Raw genomic sequence first — 13,729 nt, forward strand, 5'->3', positions numbered from 1 at the left:
TTGAAGTCAAATTTAAATGTGTGGCTCCGGTTTAGTAAAGGGCTACTGTCCCTAACAAATCTGTGCTCATCTAATGCAATCCAAGGCCAGTGCCCAACTGGGTACTTTTCAAGCGATGGCTTCAAACCCTGCCAGCCGTGTCCTCAGGGAACCTACCAGCCAGATCTGGGGCGGACGCTTTGCTTCCCCTGCGGCGGAGGACTGAGCACCAAGCGGGAAGGTGCCAGCTCCTTCCATGACTGTGAAGTCAAAGGTCAGTAGTTTTGTTGTTGTTTTTTTTTATACTTCCAGAGAAAAATACAGAAATAATGACCTTTCTGTTACATGTTTCCAATTTCCACCCTGCAGTTCAGTGTTCTCCAGGCCATTACTACAACACAACAGTACACCGGTGTATCCGCTGCCCAGTGGGGACCTATCAGACAGAGTTCAGACAGAACTACTGCATTTCCTGCCCAGGAAACACCACCACTGATTTCGATGGTGCCACAAGTGTCTCACAGTGCAAAAGTGAGCGAGAAGATTACTGGTTTTGTTTTGTTTTGTTTTGTTTTGTTTTGTTGTCTTGCACGTGAGCTCAGATCTCATTTGGTTTGTTTCTGTTTGTCTAGACAGACAATGTGGTGGTGAGATGGGAGAATTAATGGGCTACATTGAGTCACCGAACTATCCTGGCAATTATCCCGCTAACGTGGAGTGTATCTGGATAATTAACCCACCCCACAAGCGCAAGATTCTGATTGTGGTGCCTGAGATTTTCCTGCCTTCAGAGGACGAGTGTGGAGATGTGCTGGTTATGAGGAAGAACTGTGAGTTTCTCTCTTTGTGGCTGTAAAAATCACCTGAGTTTAGTTTATCGAGTAAACAAATATCTGATCTGTGTTTTTTTTATGTGTTTGTGGAAGGGTCAGCTACATCTATCACCACATACGAGACCTGTCAGACATATGAGCGGCCAATTGCCTTCACAGCTCGCTCCAGACGTCTGTGGATTAACTTCAAGTCCAATGAGGCTAACAGCGCCAGAGGCTTCCAGATCCCTTATGTTACTTACGATGGTTTGTAGCATCATCATCCATCATACCAGACAATTACTACTGAAAATTACTGCACACTGCGAGTTACAAGTTAGGACTCCATTTGGACTCCAGTGTCTCATATTATATTGTGGCGTTTGCTGTGGATTGTTTCTGTTTATTTAAACTGTGAAAAACAAGTTTTTTTGAATAAGTTCAGCAACATCATTATCAATGTTAGGCAGTATTTGCATCTTGGTTTACATCTGAATCAGATAATATTTTTAAATTGTAGGTTTTAAATGGTAAATAGCTTGCACTTGTATAGCGCTTTATCTAGTCCAAGGACCCAAAAGCGCTTCACGCTACAACCAATCATTCATTTAAGCATTTGCATTTGTCCTTTAAAGTGATAGTTTACTCCCTTATTGTGTGTATTCTGAAGCTCTGACTAACAGAAGCATAAACTTTTTGAAAAAGTGTCACTAGCCTAAACTTTGGAGCAGTCTTAGTAGCCTAAGTGTTCCCATTTGTCGTATCAGCTAGCCTGATTTCCAGGCCACAAACAACAGAACCAGCATGAGGCACTAAAAGACACGTCAGTAATCTTTTCAGTGGCACAGGTGGAGTTTTGGTTTATTATCCCAGTTGTGTTATTGTAGTGGCAGATCAGTAAAGATTAATCTATTGACTGAACATAGAAACATTTGCTGTTCACACCAAGGAAACTGGATAAAAGGAGTGTTTAATTTGATTCACTCCCCCTGTCAACATATTCTTTTTATGATTCATTGTAGCTTTTCTTAAGGTTAAATGGTCTGAAACATCCCATTAGTCAAAGGGAGTTACTCACTCATACGGATTTGCCTGTGGATTATATTATTTCACCAGCTAATTTTTTCTCCGATTATGCCATGAGTTGTTTTGCAGAAATGATCTTTTGTTGTTTCTATGGATTTCAGAGGACTACGAGCAGCTCGTAGAAGACATTGTGAGAGATGGAAGGCTGTACGCCTCCGAAAATCATCAAGAAATCCTTAAGGTCGGCACCGTTTTTTTGTTATTTATTTATACATGAATCAGTCGGGGTGATTCAGTTAAGCTTTAAGCCCTTTAATAAAGTCTTTGTAAGGCTAAACAAAGCTGTTGTCAATAAACATGAGCCAGACTGAATATAATTAATGGAAAGATTTGTTAATGTTGCCGTTCGGTTGTGTCATTTGTTTCAAAGTCTTGTGTGAGAGCTTTAGGAGATTAAGGCAGAAATGTGTTCGAGTGAGTGACTGAAGCCTGTTTGTTCTTTCCGCAGGATAAAAAACTGATTAAGACTCTTTTTGATGTGCTGGCCAACCCAAACCACTACTTTAAGTACACCACTCGGGAGTCCAACGAGATGCTTCCCCGCTCCTTCATACGCCTCATAAGCAGCAAAGTCTCAGCTTTCCTTCGGCCATACAAGTAAAAGTCAGCAGCTGCTGGTGCACCGGATCACATCAACCCAAACCCCGCCCTGCCTCTTCGCTTCCCCCGTGTCCCGAACATCCCCTTCAACCTTAAAGGCCACATCCCACAACCTTCCCAGAACTTTAAAACACAAAACCTACTTCTATGTTTGCTTTTATTATTTTTTTTATAGGCTTTCAAATTTTCAGCGCTAGGCAGACCTGAGAAATAACCAACATTTCAAACATCTTTTTTTTAAATTTTTTTTTGTCAGCTTCCAGGTCTACAGTCCCAAGCTCAAACATTTAGTGGGAATGTAGAGTATGTGAGTGGGTTTCTGTTATGTTGTGCAATGGAACCACAAATAAGAAAACAAAAAAAACGGCCTATTTCAGACAGTAGGAGTGACGTTTTGTGTATGTGGTTTGAGCCTGATGGAGCTTGTTATTGTGTTTGCTTAAATGCAACTTCCTGCTCTAGTTCCTACCATTAAGTATGACTGTAAGTGTTGTTGTGCAAGTGTTGTGTAACTTCGGTCCCATTTCCAGTGTCTGTGCGCGCTGTCCTCGAGGAGGAGCGGTTGTTAAACTCACGTCGCAGCTGTGTTCCAGGTCCTTCCGAAAAAAAAAAACAAAGAAAAAAAAAAACACGGTTATATATTTGAGCTCTTAGAGCAGTTTCCAAGGCTTTTACTGTTAAAACAGTTCATTTGTGTTTTGCTCCATCTGTTTAGACTCTAACAGCATTCCCAACCTTCAGATAACTTTCTTTTTTTTTTTTGAGCCAACTCAAAGCAAACACGAAAACGTAGTTTATAATTCCAGGAACCCAGCGGACTTTGGGGAGATAAATAATAATCTTGAGAGCCACAGAAATGAGATGTTGTGATGTCTAGTGGAACATGTCTCAGAGAGTGAGAGTAATGTCTTCGAGGGGCATTATGTTTGCTGCTTCTTTCAAAAGGTCACTTTAAATCCTTCACTTTCATTGTCTTTCTGATGTACTCTACATACAAATAATCTATCGGTTTAAAACAAAGGGAAGCTCAGAATCTGAGAAACTTCTGTTTTTTTTGTAAGTTGATAACTTCTGTAAGTCGATAATCTCTCATTATCTGTTTTGTGGACTACCTTTTTTTTATTTCAGTCTTGTAAATAATGAAAATAAAATAGACAAGGGTTAAATTCTTTAATCCTGATGTGCTGATGCAGGACACCCCCCTTCTCCAGAATTTCTTTTTCTGTCCCTTATGTCCCACCAGTGTCATCCAAAGACACCTAACATCCCCCAGCCGTACAATGTTTTGTCCCAATGAAACCAGCTCTTCCAAAGACCGCTCAGAAAGGGCGGGTCAAGTAGTTTTGTGCACTAGATTTAGAATCAGCCATCCCTCTTTTTTTGTTACAAAGTGCAATGAATAAAACTGGCACACATTTCGTTTTGGTTACGCCCTGTTTGGACCCACAAGGATTCTTGCAACATGGGTTTTGGGCTGCAGTCTTGTTAAGACTCATTGTGTTACATATTTATCAGTCACGACGGGCAGAAGTTGTTCACACTTCAAAAGGCTGCTGGTCTTAAGAGTAAAAATAAATAAATAAATTCATTATGAAAAAAGAAGCATTTGGTGTGTACACTAAAACAGATTTTTTTGACTTAAAAAGGAGACTAAAACAGGGTAAAATAATTTAAATTTAGTGAAAATCTAACACTCTTCCTTAGGTTAGTTTCTGTCAGATAAAGAGAAAAATCAATACTTTGGGAAAATCTTCTTATTTGGTTAAGTATTAAGAGTGTTAGCCTAAAGGTGAAGATCAATTAGTCTTATTGGATCTTTGTTAAGTTGGTTTGTGATGAGCAGTTATGAGAAGTCTGCATCTAACAAGTGGTAGACAGCAGTCAGTGTAAATTCATGCTGAAGAATCAGGGAGAAGTTCTCACAGGTTAGTCAAGCTAACGGCTAACGGCTAATAAATAAAATCAGGGTCTGGAAACAAATTTCTGACATTTAAAACTTTTGCAGCAGTTTGGATGATCTCTATACTAGATATGTTTTACACTTTCCCACTTTGGCATAAAAAAGTTGTTTACAGCTTGCTCTCCGTTTACCTCGGAAGTCAGAAATCAGGTTTGGGAATGACATCAGACCCGACTTTATCACATCCCAGCTGCAGCTCGGAAAACTAATAGAATTTGCTAATAGTTGTGCTCAGTGACCAGACTAACTACTATTAGCAAAATAAGCTGATAACATTAGCGCTCTCTGTGCAATCAAACAAACGGCTGCTCAGCTACTCATGGTGGTTGGAAAGTACTACATGTGTGACTGGATTACTGAGATTCAAGCTAAAAGAAAATGTTAGTTTGTCAGTTTGATCAGAAATAAACTCTGTTTGTCCACTCTGAGATTATTCAAAGAGCTATCTACAACAGATGATATATAAAATGTTTATAAATTCTCCACAGAATCTCCTTCAAAAGATCTGAACTATTGCTTAATGTGAGCTTTTTTTTACTGCTGGAATAGGTTTGAGTTTCCTAGCTGTCGTAACAAATGTGCACATGCTCTGTCCTGAGCATGGTTGACTCCCACATAACAACTGCTGACTCATTTTCTAAGCTCAGATCACTGTGACTGCCGTCTACACCAGACTAATTATTAGTACTTTTACACAACCCCACCTAAAGAAGTGAACTATCTTTTTGAGAGTGTAAAACTTCCCTGGCTTTGTTGCTCTCAAAAATAACCCACACTGTATTTAAAGGTCACTAATTAGTATTAATTGGTGCAAAACAGCAGGTCCAGATTTGTGGGGGTTGTTAAATGTCAGGCTATTTTTTGACCCGGCACTTCTTAGAGTCCTCACAGTGAAAAAAAGAGTCTTTGTAAAAAGTAAAAAAAAAAAAAAAAGGGAATAAGTAAGAGTACAAATGTATGCAAGGCTATTCTTTTCAAGTCAACAATGCTACTAGAGCAGAAATCGTATAAATAACTAAATGTTCGGTCACTAAGTGAGTAGGATCATCTCCACCATTACCCAGTTTATTAAATGTTCTATAAATAAAATCCAAACTTGCCGTCTTATATGGACATGTGTTTTGTCCCTATTCGTGTAAATAAAGATCAGTTTGCTGAGACGCCACACGTCGAGGACCTTATTGGATGATGAAAAAGGAATTCAACCTCACTGTCAAACTTGAGGGCAGCTGTTGGGCTGATCGCTCATAATTGTTATTAACATTATAAATCCATGCAAATTTTGCTTTTAACTTCGAGGATGATTTACAGCTCTACATAGACCATTACTCACCCTCCTTATGTGCTCATTTGGCCCACATGCCCTCCCAAACACACCTTCCTCCTCCTCCTCCTCCTCCTTTTTTCCAGAATGAGCTTTCCTGCAACCTAATAATTTCTTTTAAAATTGTTGCCTTTTAAGCGAGAGTTTGCTTTGATGTATTGGAGTTGATAATGATATTTGCACTTGAAATGTTCTTGCTCATGTAAAAAAAAAAATGTCTGGAGTTTTTTTTTTGTATTGTCTTTTTAAATGAATGGAAATGGTGTTCTTACTTTGTTGTAGCTTGTTTGTTCATGAGATGCTCACCCACCGTTTTAGTCTATAGAGATGATACACATTATCAACTGTAAAAACATGGAAAATGAGGGGGGGGACTCATGTACAAAAGTAAACGAAACTATTCTGTATTTGTTACTGCCCGAGACACTTATCAGAAATAAATATACTGTACTTCAGCTTCATTTTCAACATATTTATGTCTTCATAACAATGACATACAAGTAACTGGAGCAAATATATATATATATCACAGTGCATTATTAAAGGTTGATCTTAACAGTATGATGTTGAAGGCCATGCTTAGCTCAAACGACTGCGTTCATCCTCAGCTAATTGTTGTTGATTTCATGCAGGTTGGCTTGAATATTGCAGGATCACACTTTAGGTAGCAGATTAGTGTCTCCCATAGTAAGGTGCTGAAAAAAACACAAGTGTAAAACTTAACTGCAGCTGACTGAGAAAACAAATTCATTAAGTCAAAAACGAGATTACTTACAGGGCTGGCGTTGAGGCTGGCGCTGGCGTTGGCGTTGAGGCTGGCGTTGGCGTTGGGGCTGGGGCTGGGGCTGGCGTTGGGGCTGGGGCTGGCGTTGGCGTTGGGGCTGGCGTTGGGGCTGGGTCTGGAGCTGACACACAGGAAGCTGAGGCTCCCATTGGCCTTCATCAGTGCAGATAATGTACTTTGACCCTCTGAGTACATAGCCAGGTTTACACTCAATGGAATCAATCGTGTCCTTTGGACGGTACGTTCGTTTGTGGGCGTTAACCCAGAAGGCATTGCGAATAATTGGGGATGAACACGTTACAGCTGTGAAAACAAGTTGTCTCACTTTTACTTTAGCTGTCATAAATACAGTACAAACTAAATAAAACTGAATACATAATGTGGGTCGCAAAAGTGTTCACCCACCTTTGTGTTCTTTCTATTTTGTTGCATTAAAACCTGGAATTTATATGGATTTATTAGATGAATATTTTAACAAAAACACTCAAGAGTAATTAGTTCAAATGTAAACGGGGTGAGGGATGGATGCAAAACATGGATCTATGAAGCATCGACTTTGTGAATACATGTGCATGCACCACTTTTCAGTTTTATATTTTTAGAACTATTTGAAACCATTTTTTCCCCACTATTTGACTCCATTATTTTAAGTATTTTTGTAGACTTATTATTTATAATCAAATTAAAAATCTAATTAAACTCCAGGTTAGAAGGTAACAAAATAGATAGATGACCAAGGGGGTGAATACTTTTGGGACCCCGCTGTATTTCTGGGTAAACAGTAATGTGTTAAAGGACCTCTGCATTGTGGAGGAGGGTGGCTCCAAGTCCCATTCTTGGTACACCATATCTCCCGTTGTCCAACAAGGGTTTGTCCTTGACAGTCGTAGCGAATCACACTTCTGTATCTGTACGGCGGCTCCTGGAAGGTTTTCCTTTCCGCATCTGTCTTTCCCGGCTCCTCGCACTCCACAGCTGCGAGTGAGACAACGACGTTAAGATGGCTGAAGACAGACAAACATCCGAGTGTGACGTCTGGCTGCACCTTCGCAAACAGGAACGCGTCCATCCCAGCCGTTGCTCACGCAGTTTCTGGTGGCTCGTCCTACAAGCGTAAACCTATCAACAAGACAAATGTACGGTCACGCTGTCAGCGAGCAACGTTTTAAAAAGTTGACGAAATTTGGTATTTGAGCTGTCTTACCCATCATCGCACACAGCTGTAGCTGTAGCTCCAAACACGACCTCGCCAGAATACTCAAAGTGTCCATTTAGAATCTCTCCTGCGTGGCCACAACTTTTTGCTTTTGAAACCAAAAAATTAAACAAATAAATCATAAGAGTTGCACAAACTTTTGTCTTAATGAAAAAACTCCTATGCAAGAAGTCTGCTCATAAACAGAAGCATCACCGATGGCAGAGTGTGAGTTTCTTGGCCTCTCCTCAATTATTTTATTTTTCTTATCCTTTTAATTCTGAACTGAAAACCGCTCACATAGATCATCTAAAAATGTGCCTTTTCTAAAAGACTGGTGTCACAGATAATAATACATTTTGATATGAACGCTGCACTGGTGCATTAAATGAAGATAGCTTAGAGTCTTTAATTTTAGTATTTTGTTTTAATAGTTTGGGGAAAGTAAAACAATTAGCTGCATGAACCAAGTGTGTATTATTGCTAATGAAGGCACATTTCTTAACACAATAATGTTATAAACACTGACCGAATTCAAAGACGGTGGTCATATGGTAAAAAAGGGAAAACGAAATAAGTTAAAGAATGTTAAAATGCTGCTTCATATTTAAATTGATTTGTCTATGAAACTCTCACAAAAGACATTTGCCATTTTCAGCACTTCTGAATCTTTTCCTGTTGATAATATATTGACAATTTGACGTATAAAGAAGGCACAGATTTCTACCCAAGGATCTGCAGGTAACTCTCGCAGCTGTTGTTGAGTTTGTGTGTCTGTAAAAAGCTGAGTTTAACCCAGACAAGAACCTGAACAGAACAACGAGCTTGAAGACGCTGAAAATGAAGACTTCATGGTTAATATAATCACAGGGTCAGATTTAAATTTCTCTAAACTGTGAGAATCCAAAATCTTCAGTAAATAATATTCTAATTTCAACTGAAGACTAGAAACACAAGCTTCTAAAGATTTATTAATTAAAAACACAGTTTTTGTTTCCTGTGTTTCACTATTTAATTAGACAACTATATGTGCAAACATCCACGGAACAGTTGTTTTTTTCCAAAGTATTCATAAAATTAACATCAAATAACCAAAGGGCTTGAGATACTTTGGAATACAGTAGCATTTCTGAGTGCTGCAGAATGTAAATGCTCTTACGTTCACATTTCAGAGTCAGCGTCGTCCATTTTCCATCCCTACATACACGAGACCTGCTGCCTCCCTCTGAAGCATATCCAACATTACATTTGTAGTAGACCTTGGCACCAGAGGGAAAGGATGTCTGAGTGACGTGCTTGTTAGCGAGGTGGGCGTTGGAGTTGCTGACAGGTGGTGGTGCTCCACATCCATCTCCTGAGCAGATTTCACAGAAAGGACAGTTTAGATTTAGGAAACATTGTGGACATTGTTGTTGTTGTTTTTTTAAGTGAAAGAGACAGAAAGCTGGAGGATGACATTCAGTAAAGACCCACAGGTTGGGGTTTAATCTGGGGAAATAAACTCACTTGCTATGACTGATGACAGCTGAGCTTTAACTGGAGCTCTAACCAGAGCTTTAATCGGAGCTTTAACCGGGGCCGGCAGACACTGAGGGGGCTGGGGCTGCCACTGGCCACCGGGCCCACAGGTGATCAGATTTGCTCCATTCAGCTGGAAACCCTCCTTACAGGTGAAGGTGACGCTGTCTCCCATGTGGTGCGTCTGAGCTTCGCCATTCGGCACGGAGTTGGCCACAGCCGGGTGGGCGCAGGTGCTGTCTGCCTCTGATTGGATAACAATATGAGCTCTTAAACAGGAGTTTGAACTATCTTTACAATTTCTCAATACACAGAATTTCATGGTTAGTTAGTGTTTGCATGACCTGCAATGACTTCTTTGAGACTGGAGTTCTTTTAAAATGGTTTTGATCTACTTTGGTCTTGGTTGGGTTCATTAGTTCTGTTGAACTTGTGCTGCGTTCCCTTTACCTTGTAACTTGGATCTGGAAATGACGTCCTACCCAACGGTAGTGTTCCAATTGCAAATCAGAAAATCAGAAGGAATTACCCGTGGTTGAGCTCAGCGACAAGGCTGTTTACTATTAGCTGTCCAAGTTGATAACAGTGTTTGGATGCATTCTGTGCATGCAAACACTGTAGCAACATGTTTACTGATAGAGGCGGGGCAGGACTGTGTTTATGCCAGTATTACTGAGAATAAAATCTTTATCACTGCAGCTATCACAACTAATCATGTGTGAGTCTCCTACCAGGTTTGGGTTGGTAGGAGACTATGACTTTTTGGATTAGATTTCCAACATTGGAAGGTGTTTCAGTTGATATTTCCAACGTAGAACCTGGAAAAGGAACGCAGCAATAAACTCTTGTTTCTCCGAACCGAAGCTGTTCAAATATCTACAACAGATAAGATATTAACTGTTCATAACCTCTACAGAACCCCAATTCACATATAATTTTACCTAGACACAGAAATCTAATCTGGATGCCGAAGAGCTGAGAACTATTCACGCATTTTCGCAATTTCATTACTAAGGTGGAAAAAAACGTGTAAAAGGTTTAAGGGATTAAATTAAACGCCTTCACTTTACGTCACGTTCAGGCTCCTGTTGCTCATCCCTAACAACACCACCCACACAGGGCTGCCCTCCGACTACAGAGTGTCATCATAAGTCTGAGATGGAAACGTGTTGCTGCTTACTCTCACAAGTCGGGAATTCGCCGCTCCATCCGCCCTTCTTACACACCATGTAGTTCAGTCCCTTCAGAGTGTATCTGTCAGCGAGGACACACACGGTCAATCACACAGCCGGTGTTTGGTTCTCACGTTTTACACGAGTTCTTTCGGGAGAGCCTCACCCCTTGTTGCAAACAGCGTAAAGTTTCTCCCCGATGTACGTTTCCTTTTCGTACAGGAAATTCCCGTTGGTTAGATCACCGGCGTTTCCGCACGATATCTCTGTCAGAAATTAGATAAGAAGTTAACGCAGCAACTTGTGAGCCTCGCCACAAGTAAGTGGAAGGTTTTAGGAAGAGGTTTTTGTCTGTTATCGGTATGAGAAACTGGAATGTGTGAAGCAGTAAGTAGAAGCCTTGGTATCTGAAATATTTAAAGTGGTTTGTATCGAACAATGAGTATTTTAACAGTACTTTAATTTGTGATATTTTCCTGTATTAGGAAGATGTTCTACACTAATACTTTTATTTTCTGCCATCAAAAGGCGAAATATGTTGTGAACCACTGAATGAATTTTAAAGAAACTTGCAGAAGGTAATCATCGGACCTACATCTACAGCTGACTAAGGTTTGGAGTCAGCCCGATTAAAGATGGCTGTCACAGCCAACTGACCTTAAAAACACAAAAAAGGAGCTCTAACTCAGTCAATTTGTAATGTTGCAAGAGACTTTATTGAGTGTTATTTTCAAGGGTTGACCAAAACGGGTGAAATTGTGTGGAGCCAAAAGCCATGATTTCATGAAGAAATGTGTTTAAAGGAAAAATTAAAGACAAATTCATTTTGAATTGATGTCACTAAAGCAGGCTAAGATGTTCCAACTCTGATGCTGTAATAATGGGATTTGTCTTATTTAAAATGAAAAAAACATTCCTCTTTATTTTTCTAAAACCTGGCTGTAAATGTGGAAAAATAATCTTTTCACTTTATGTAAACTCCATTCAGTTTTCAGCAAGCAGCTTATAACAAGGTTTATCAAAAACTGATACAAAATGTTTGAAAAGTATTTCTGTTCCTAATTCACATTATAAATGTTTTATTGTTATCATTAGTAGTAGTAGCAGTAGTGGTAGTAGTAGTATTTTGTGGTTCAGTAGTAAAATCCCTTCTTGCAATCATGCAACAACAACAATAAGTCCTTCAACATAAAAATGAGCACAATTTCCAACCTGTCCGTCCAGATTTATGGATGTTTATGTATTTGTATCAATTATATAACTTTTTTTCCAGTTTAAAAATCTTCTTGGTAGATTAAAAAAAAAAAAGTTAGTTTCTTAGATTTCACAAACTGCACTTTCCCCTACGGCCGCCAGATGGCGCCAGAGCCATTTTCGGGTTGTTTTAAATCATAATTTTGTTACTTTAATTAACATTTAAGCGTTTGATTTTCGGGGGACCCGAGACGTGGCCGTGTCTTACTTGTGCACTTCAGAGTGAGTTTGCTCCATGTGCCGTCCACACACTGCGCAGACCTGCTCCCCGCCGACGGGGTGAAGTCCTCGGCGCAGCTGTAGTAAACTTTGTCGCCGCTGTCGAAGCTCTGCTTGGAGGCGAACTTCTCCGCCAGGGTGGTGTGGGGGTACTGCGGCGGGGCCGGGCACCGCTGCGCCACCTGGGCTGCTGTGGTGCAGATATCCATCAGCATCGGTCACAATGACAGGAACCAAAAAACCAAAAAGAAACAAACCCAAACAGTCCCGTTGGGCAGCTGAGATTTACCTGAAGCGAGCAGAGCGAAGGGCAGGAGCAGGGCTGCTGCTCCGACGGTCCTCATGGTTCAAATGTCCTCTGGAGGATCAGATGGAGCAATTTATGGAGGCGTACTGGCACATCCCTGAGAGGAAGCTGGGAGGGGAAAACACCAGAAACAAGGACAAAGACAGCTGAACTAACTAAACAAATACATGTAGTTAATAACATCATACCAGCCACCTTTTTTTGTTTTTTTACAGGGAAGCTGAATTAAACAGAGCTGGTCTCAGCTTTGCCAACTGAAGAAAGAAACAGTTATGAACAATCAATATCTTACCTGTTGTAGATGGCTCTTTTAAAAGCCTCAGTTGGATCAGACTGATGAGCTGACCAAAGCAGACCGTTGCCGTCTTTAAACAACTCTAGTCTCCAGAATTGCGAACACGGCTTTACGTCGCTGTCAGTTTCACGTCAGACACATATTGTTGACCGCCTGTGTCCGCGTGTGAGCTCATCTGTCTGTCTGTTAGCAAAATATCTCATGAACCACTGGTCAGATTTTAATGAAACTGTCAGAAAGTAATGACTGGCTGTACATCTACAACTGATTAACCCTTTGAGTTAACTCAATTCATGATGGCCGCCACAGCTAATCAAGCTTAGCAAGCACAAATAATGACTATAATCCAGAAACTAGCTGCTGCTGCCACAGTTTGTCCTTACAAATAAATGTAGAAATCTAATCAATGCAAAACTGAAGGCAATAAACACGTTTAAAAAGTGCCTGAACCGCTGTGACATTTTTTAGATGGGTGTTGTTTTAAGACCAGATTCACTCTGGCCTTGGCTGTGTTCTGACTAGCCGTTAGCTCGTCAGTCACGTCATGATTTCGGTCTTGTCCACACCACTCCAGCCATTTTTAAAAAATGGATATTTCCTTTTCCTCCATTTATTTATTTGTTTTTTTGCTTCATCCACACATCAGACAGAATCACTGTTATACCCATGCTGGGCCACTAGATGGCGAGAGTGCTCACATTAACAGCATATCAAAACACAGAGAAAGAAAGGCTTAGTTCTCTTAAAACCTAAAACAATTTCCTCTCAGTCATTATTTTCACTTTATCATACGATTAGTGCTCATTGGTGACAGGATCAGGAGAAATATGACACAGATACAAAAAAACACCTGTGAAAACTGTAAGAGTGGCTGCTGTTTGTGTTTGGATGGGAGGTGCAAACACAGCAGAAACCTCGTTTTTATAAACATTTAGAGCAGTGTGGACAAGGCCTTAAACTCTGTTTGAAGTTGTTCAAAACTCTATCTGCAACAGGTAGAATATGAATTATTTATAACTTTTTCGCTGTGAAGCCCACTTCATAATATCTGGAAGAATCCCTTTAATGTCTGGAGTCTAAATACTAAACCTTTCATAGTTTTCTAAAGTTTAAAAAGTGCTTTTTTTTTTCCTTAAAGAACTGAAGAGTCGTTGATGCAGAGCCAAAGGTGAGTCATGCCCACAGCCAACACAGTTAAACTGTTTAAAACAAGAGCTCAAAAAA

The 13,729-nt window shown here is 40.2% G+C and overlaps 2 protein-coding genes across 3 annotated transcripts in view; one reads left to right on the forward strand and one right to left on the reverse strand.

Annotated features, from left to right (window-relative positions):
- Nucleotides 1-5,415, forward strand: part of scube3 (signal peptide, CUB domain, EGF-like 3) — a 101,309-nt gene extending 95,894 nt beyond the window's left edge. For both annotated transcript variants that reach the window (XM_017409636.3, XM_017409638.3), the window contains 6 exons: nucleotides 86-253; nucleotides 349-510; nucleotides 612-809; nucleotides 906-1,058; nucleotides 1,979-2,058; nucleotides 2,326-5,415. In XM_017409636.3, the coding sequence (XP_017265125.1) occupies nucleotides 86-253; nucleotides 349-510; nucleotides 612-809; nucleotides 906-1,058; nucleotides 1,979-2,058; nucleotides 2,326-2,478 (914 nt within the window). In that variant the 3' untranslated portion in view covers nucleotides 2,479-5,415. The remainder of the gene's footprint in view (nucleotides 1-85; nucleotides 254-348; nucleotides 511-611; nucleotides 810-905; nucleotides 1,059-1,978; nucleotides 2,059-2,325) is intronic.
- An 803-nt stretch (nucleotides 5,416-6,218) lies between these two features.
- Nucleotides 6,219-12,307, reverse strand: si:ch73-217n20.1 (complement receptor type 1). The gene is made up of 11 exons (XM_017409639.3): nucleotides 12,193-12,307; nucleotides 11,893-12,093; nucleotides 10,597-10,696; nucleotides 10,439-10,512; nucleotides 9,247-9,504; nucleotides 8,900-9,094; nucleotides 7,750-7,849; nucleotides 7,591-7,664; nucleotides 7,344-7,520; nucleotides 6,537-6,848; nucleotides 6,219-6,456 (listed from the first exon to the last, which is right to left on the reverse strand). The coding sequence occupies exons 1-11, from the start codon at nucleotides 12,245-12,247 to the stop codon at nucleotides 6,434-6,436; spliced, it is 1,569 nt and encodes a 522-aa protein (XP_017265128.1). The 5' UTR covers nucleotides 12,248-12,307; the 3' UTR covers nucleotides 6,219-6,433.
- Between the last annotated feature and the right edge of the window lie 1,422 nt (nucleotides 12,308-13,729).

This window comes from Kryptolebias marmoratus, linkage group LG8 (genome assembly GCF_001649575.2).
Source record: "Kryptolebias marmoratus isolate JLee-2015 linkage group LG8, ASM164957v2, whole genome shotgun sequence".
Lineage (NCBI taxonomy): Eukaryota > Metazoa > Chordata > Actinopteri > Cyprinodontiformes > Rivulidae > Kryptolebias > Kryptolebias marmoratus.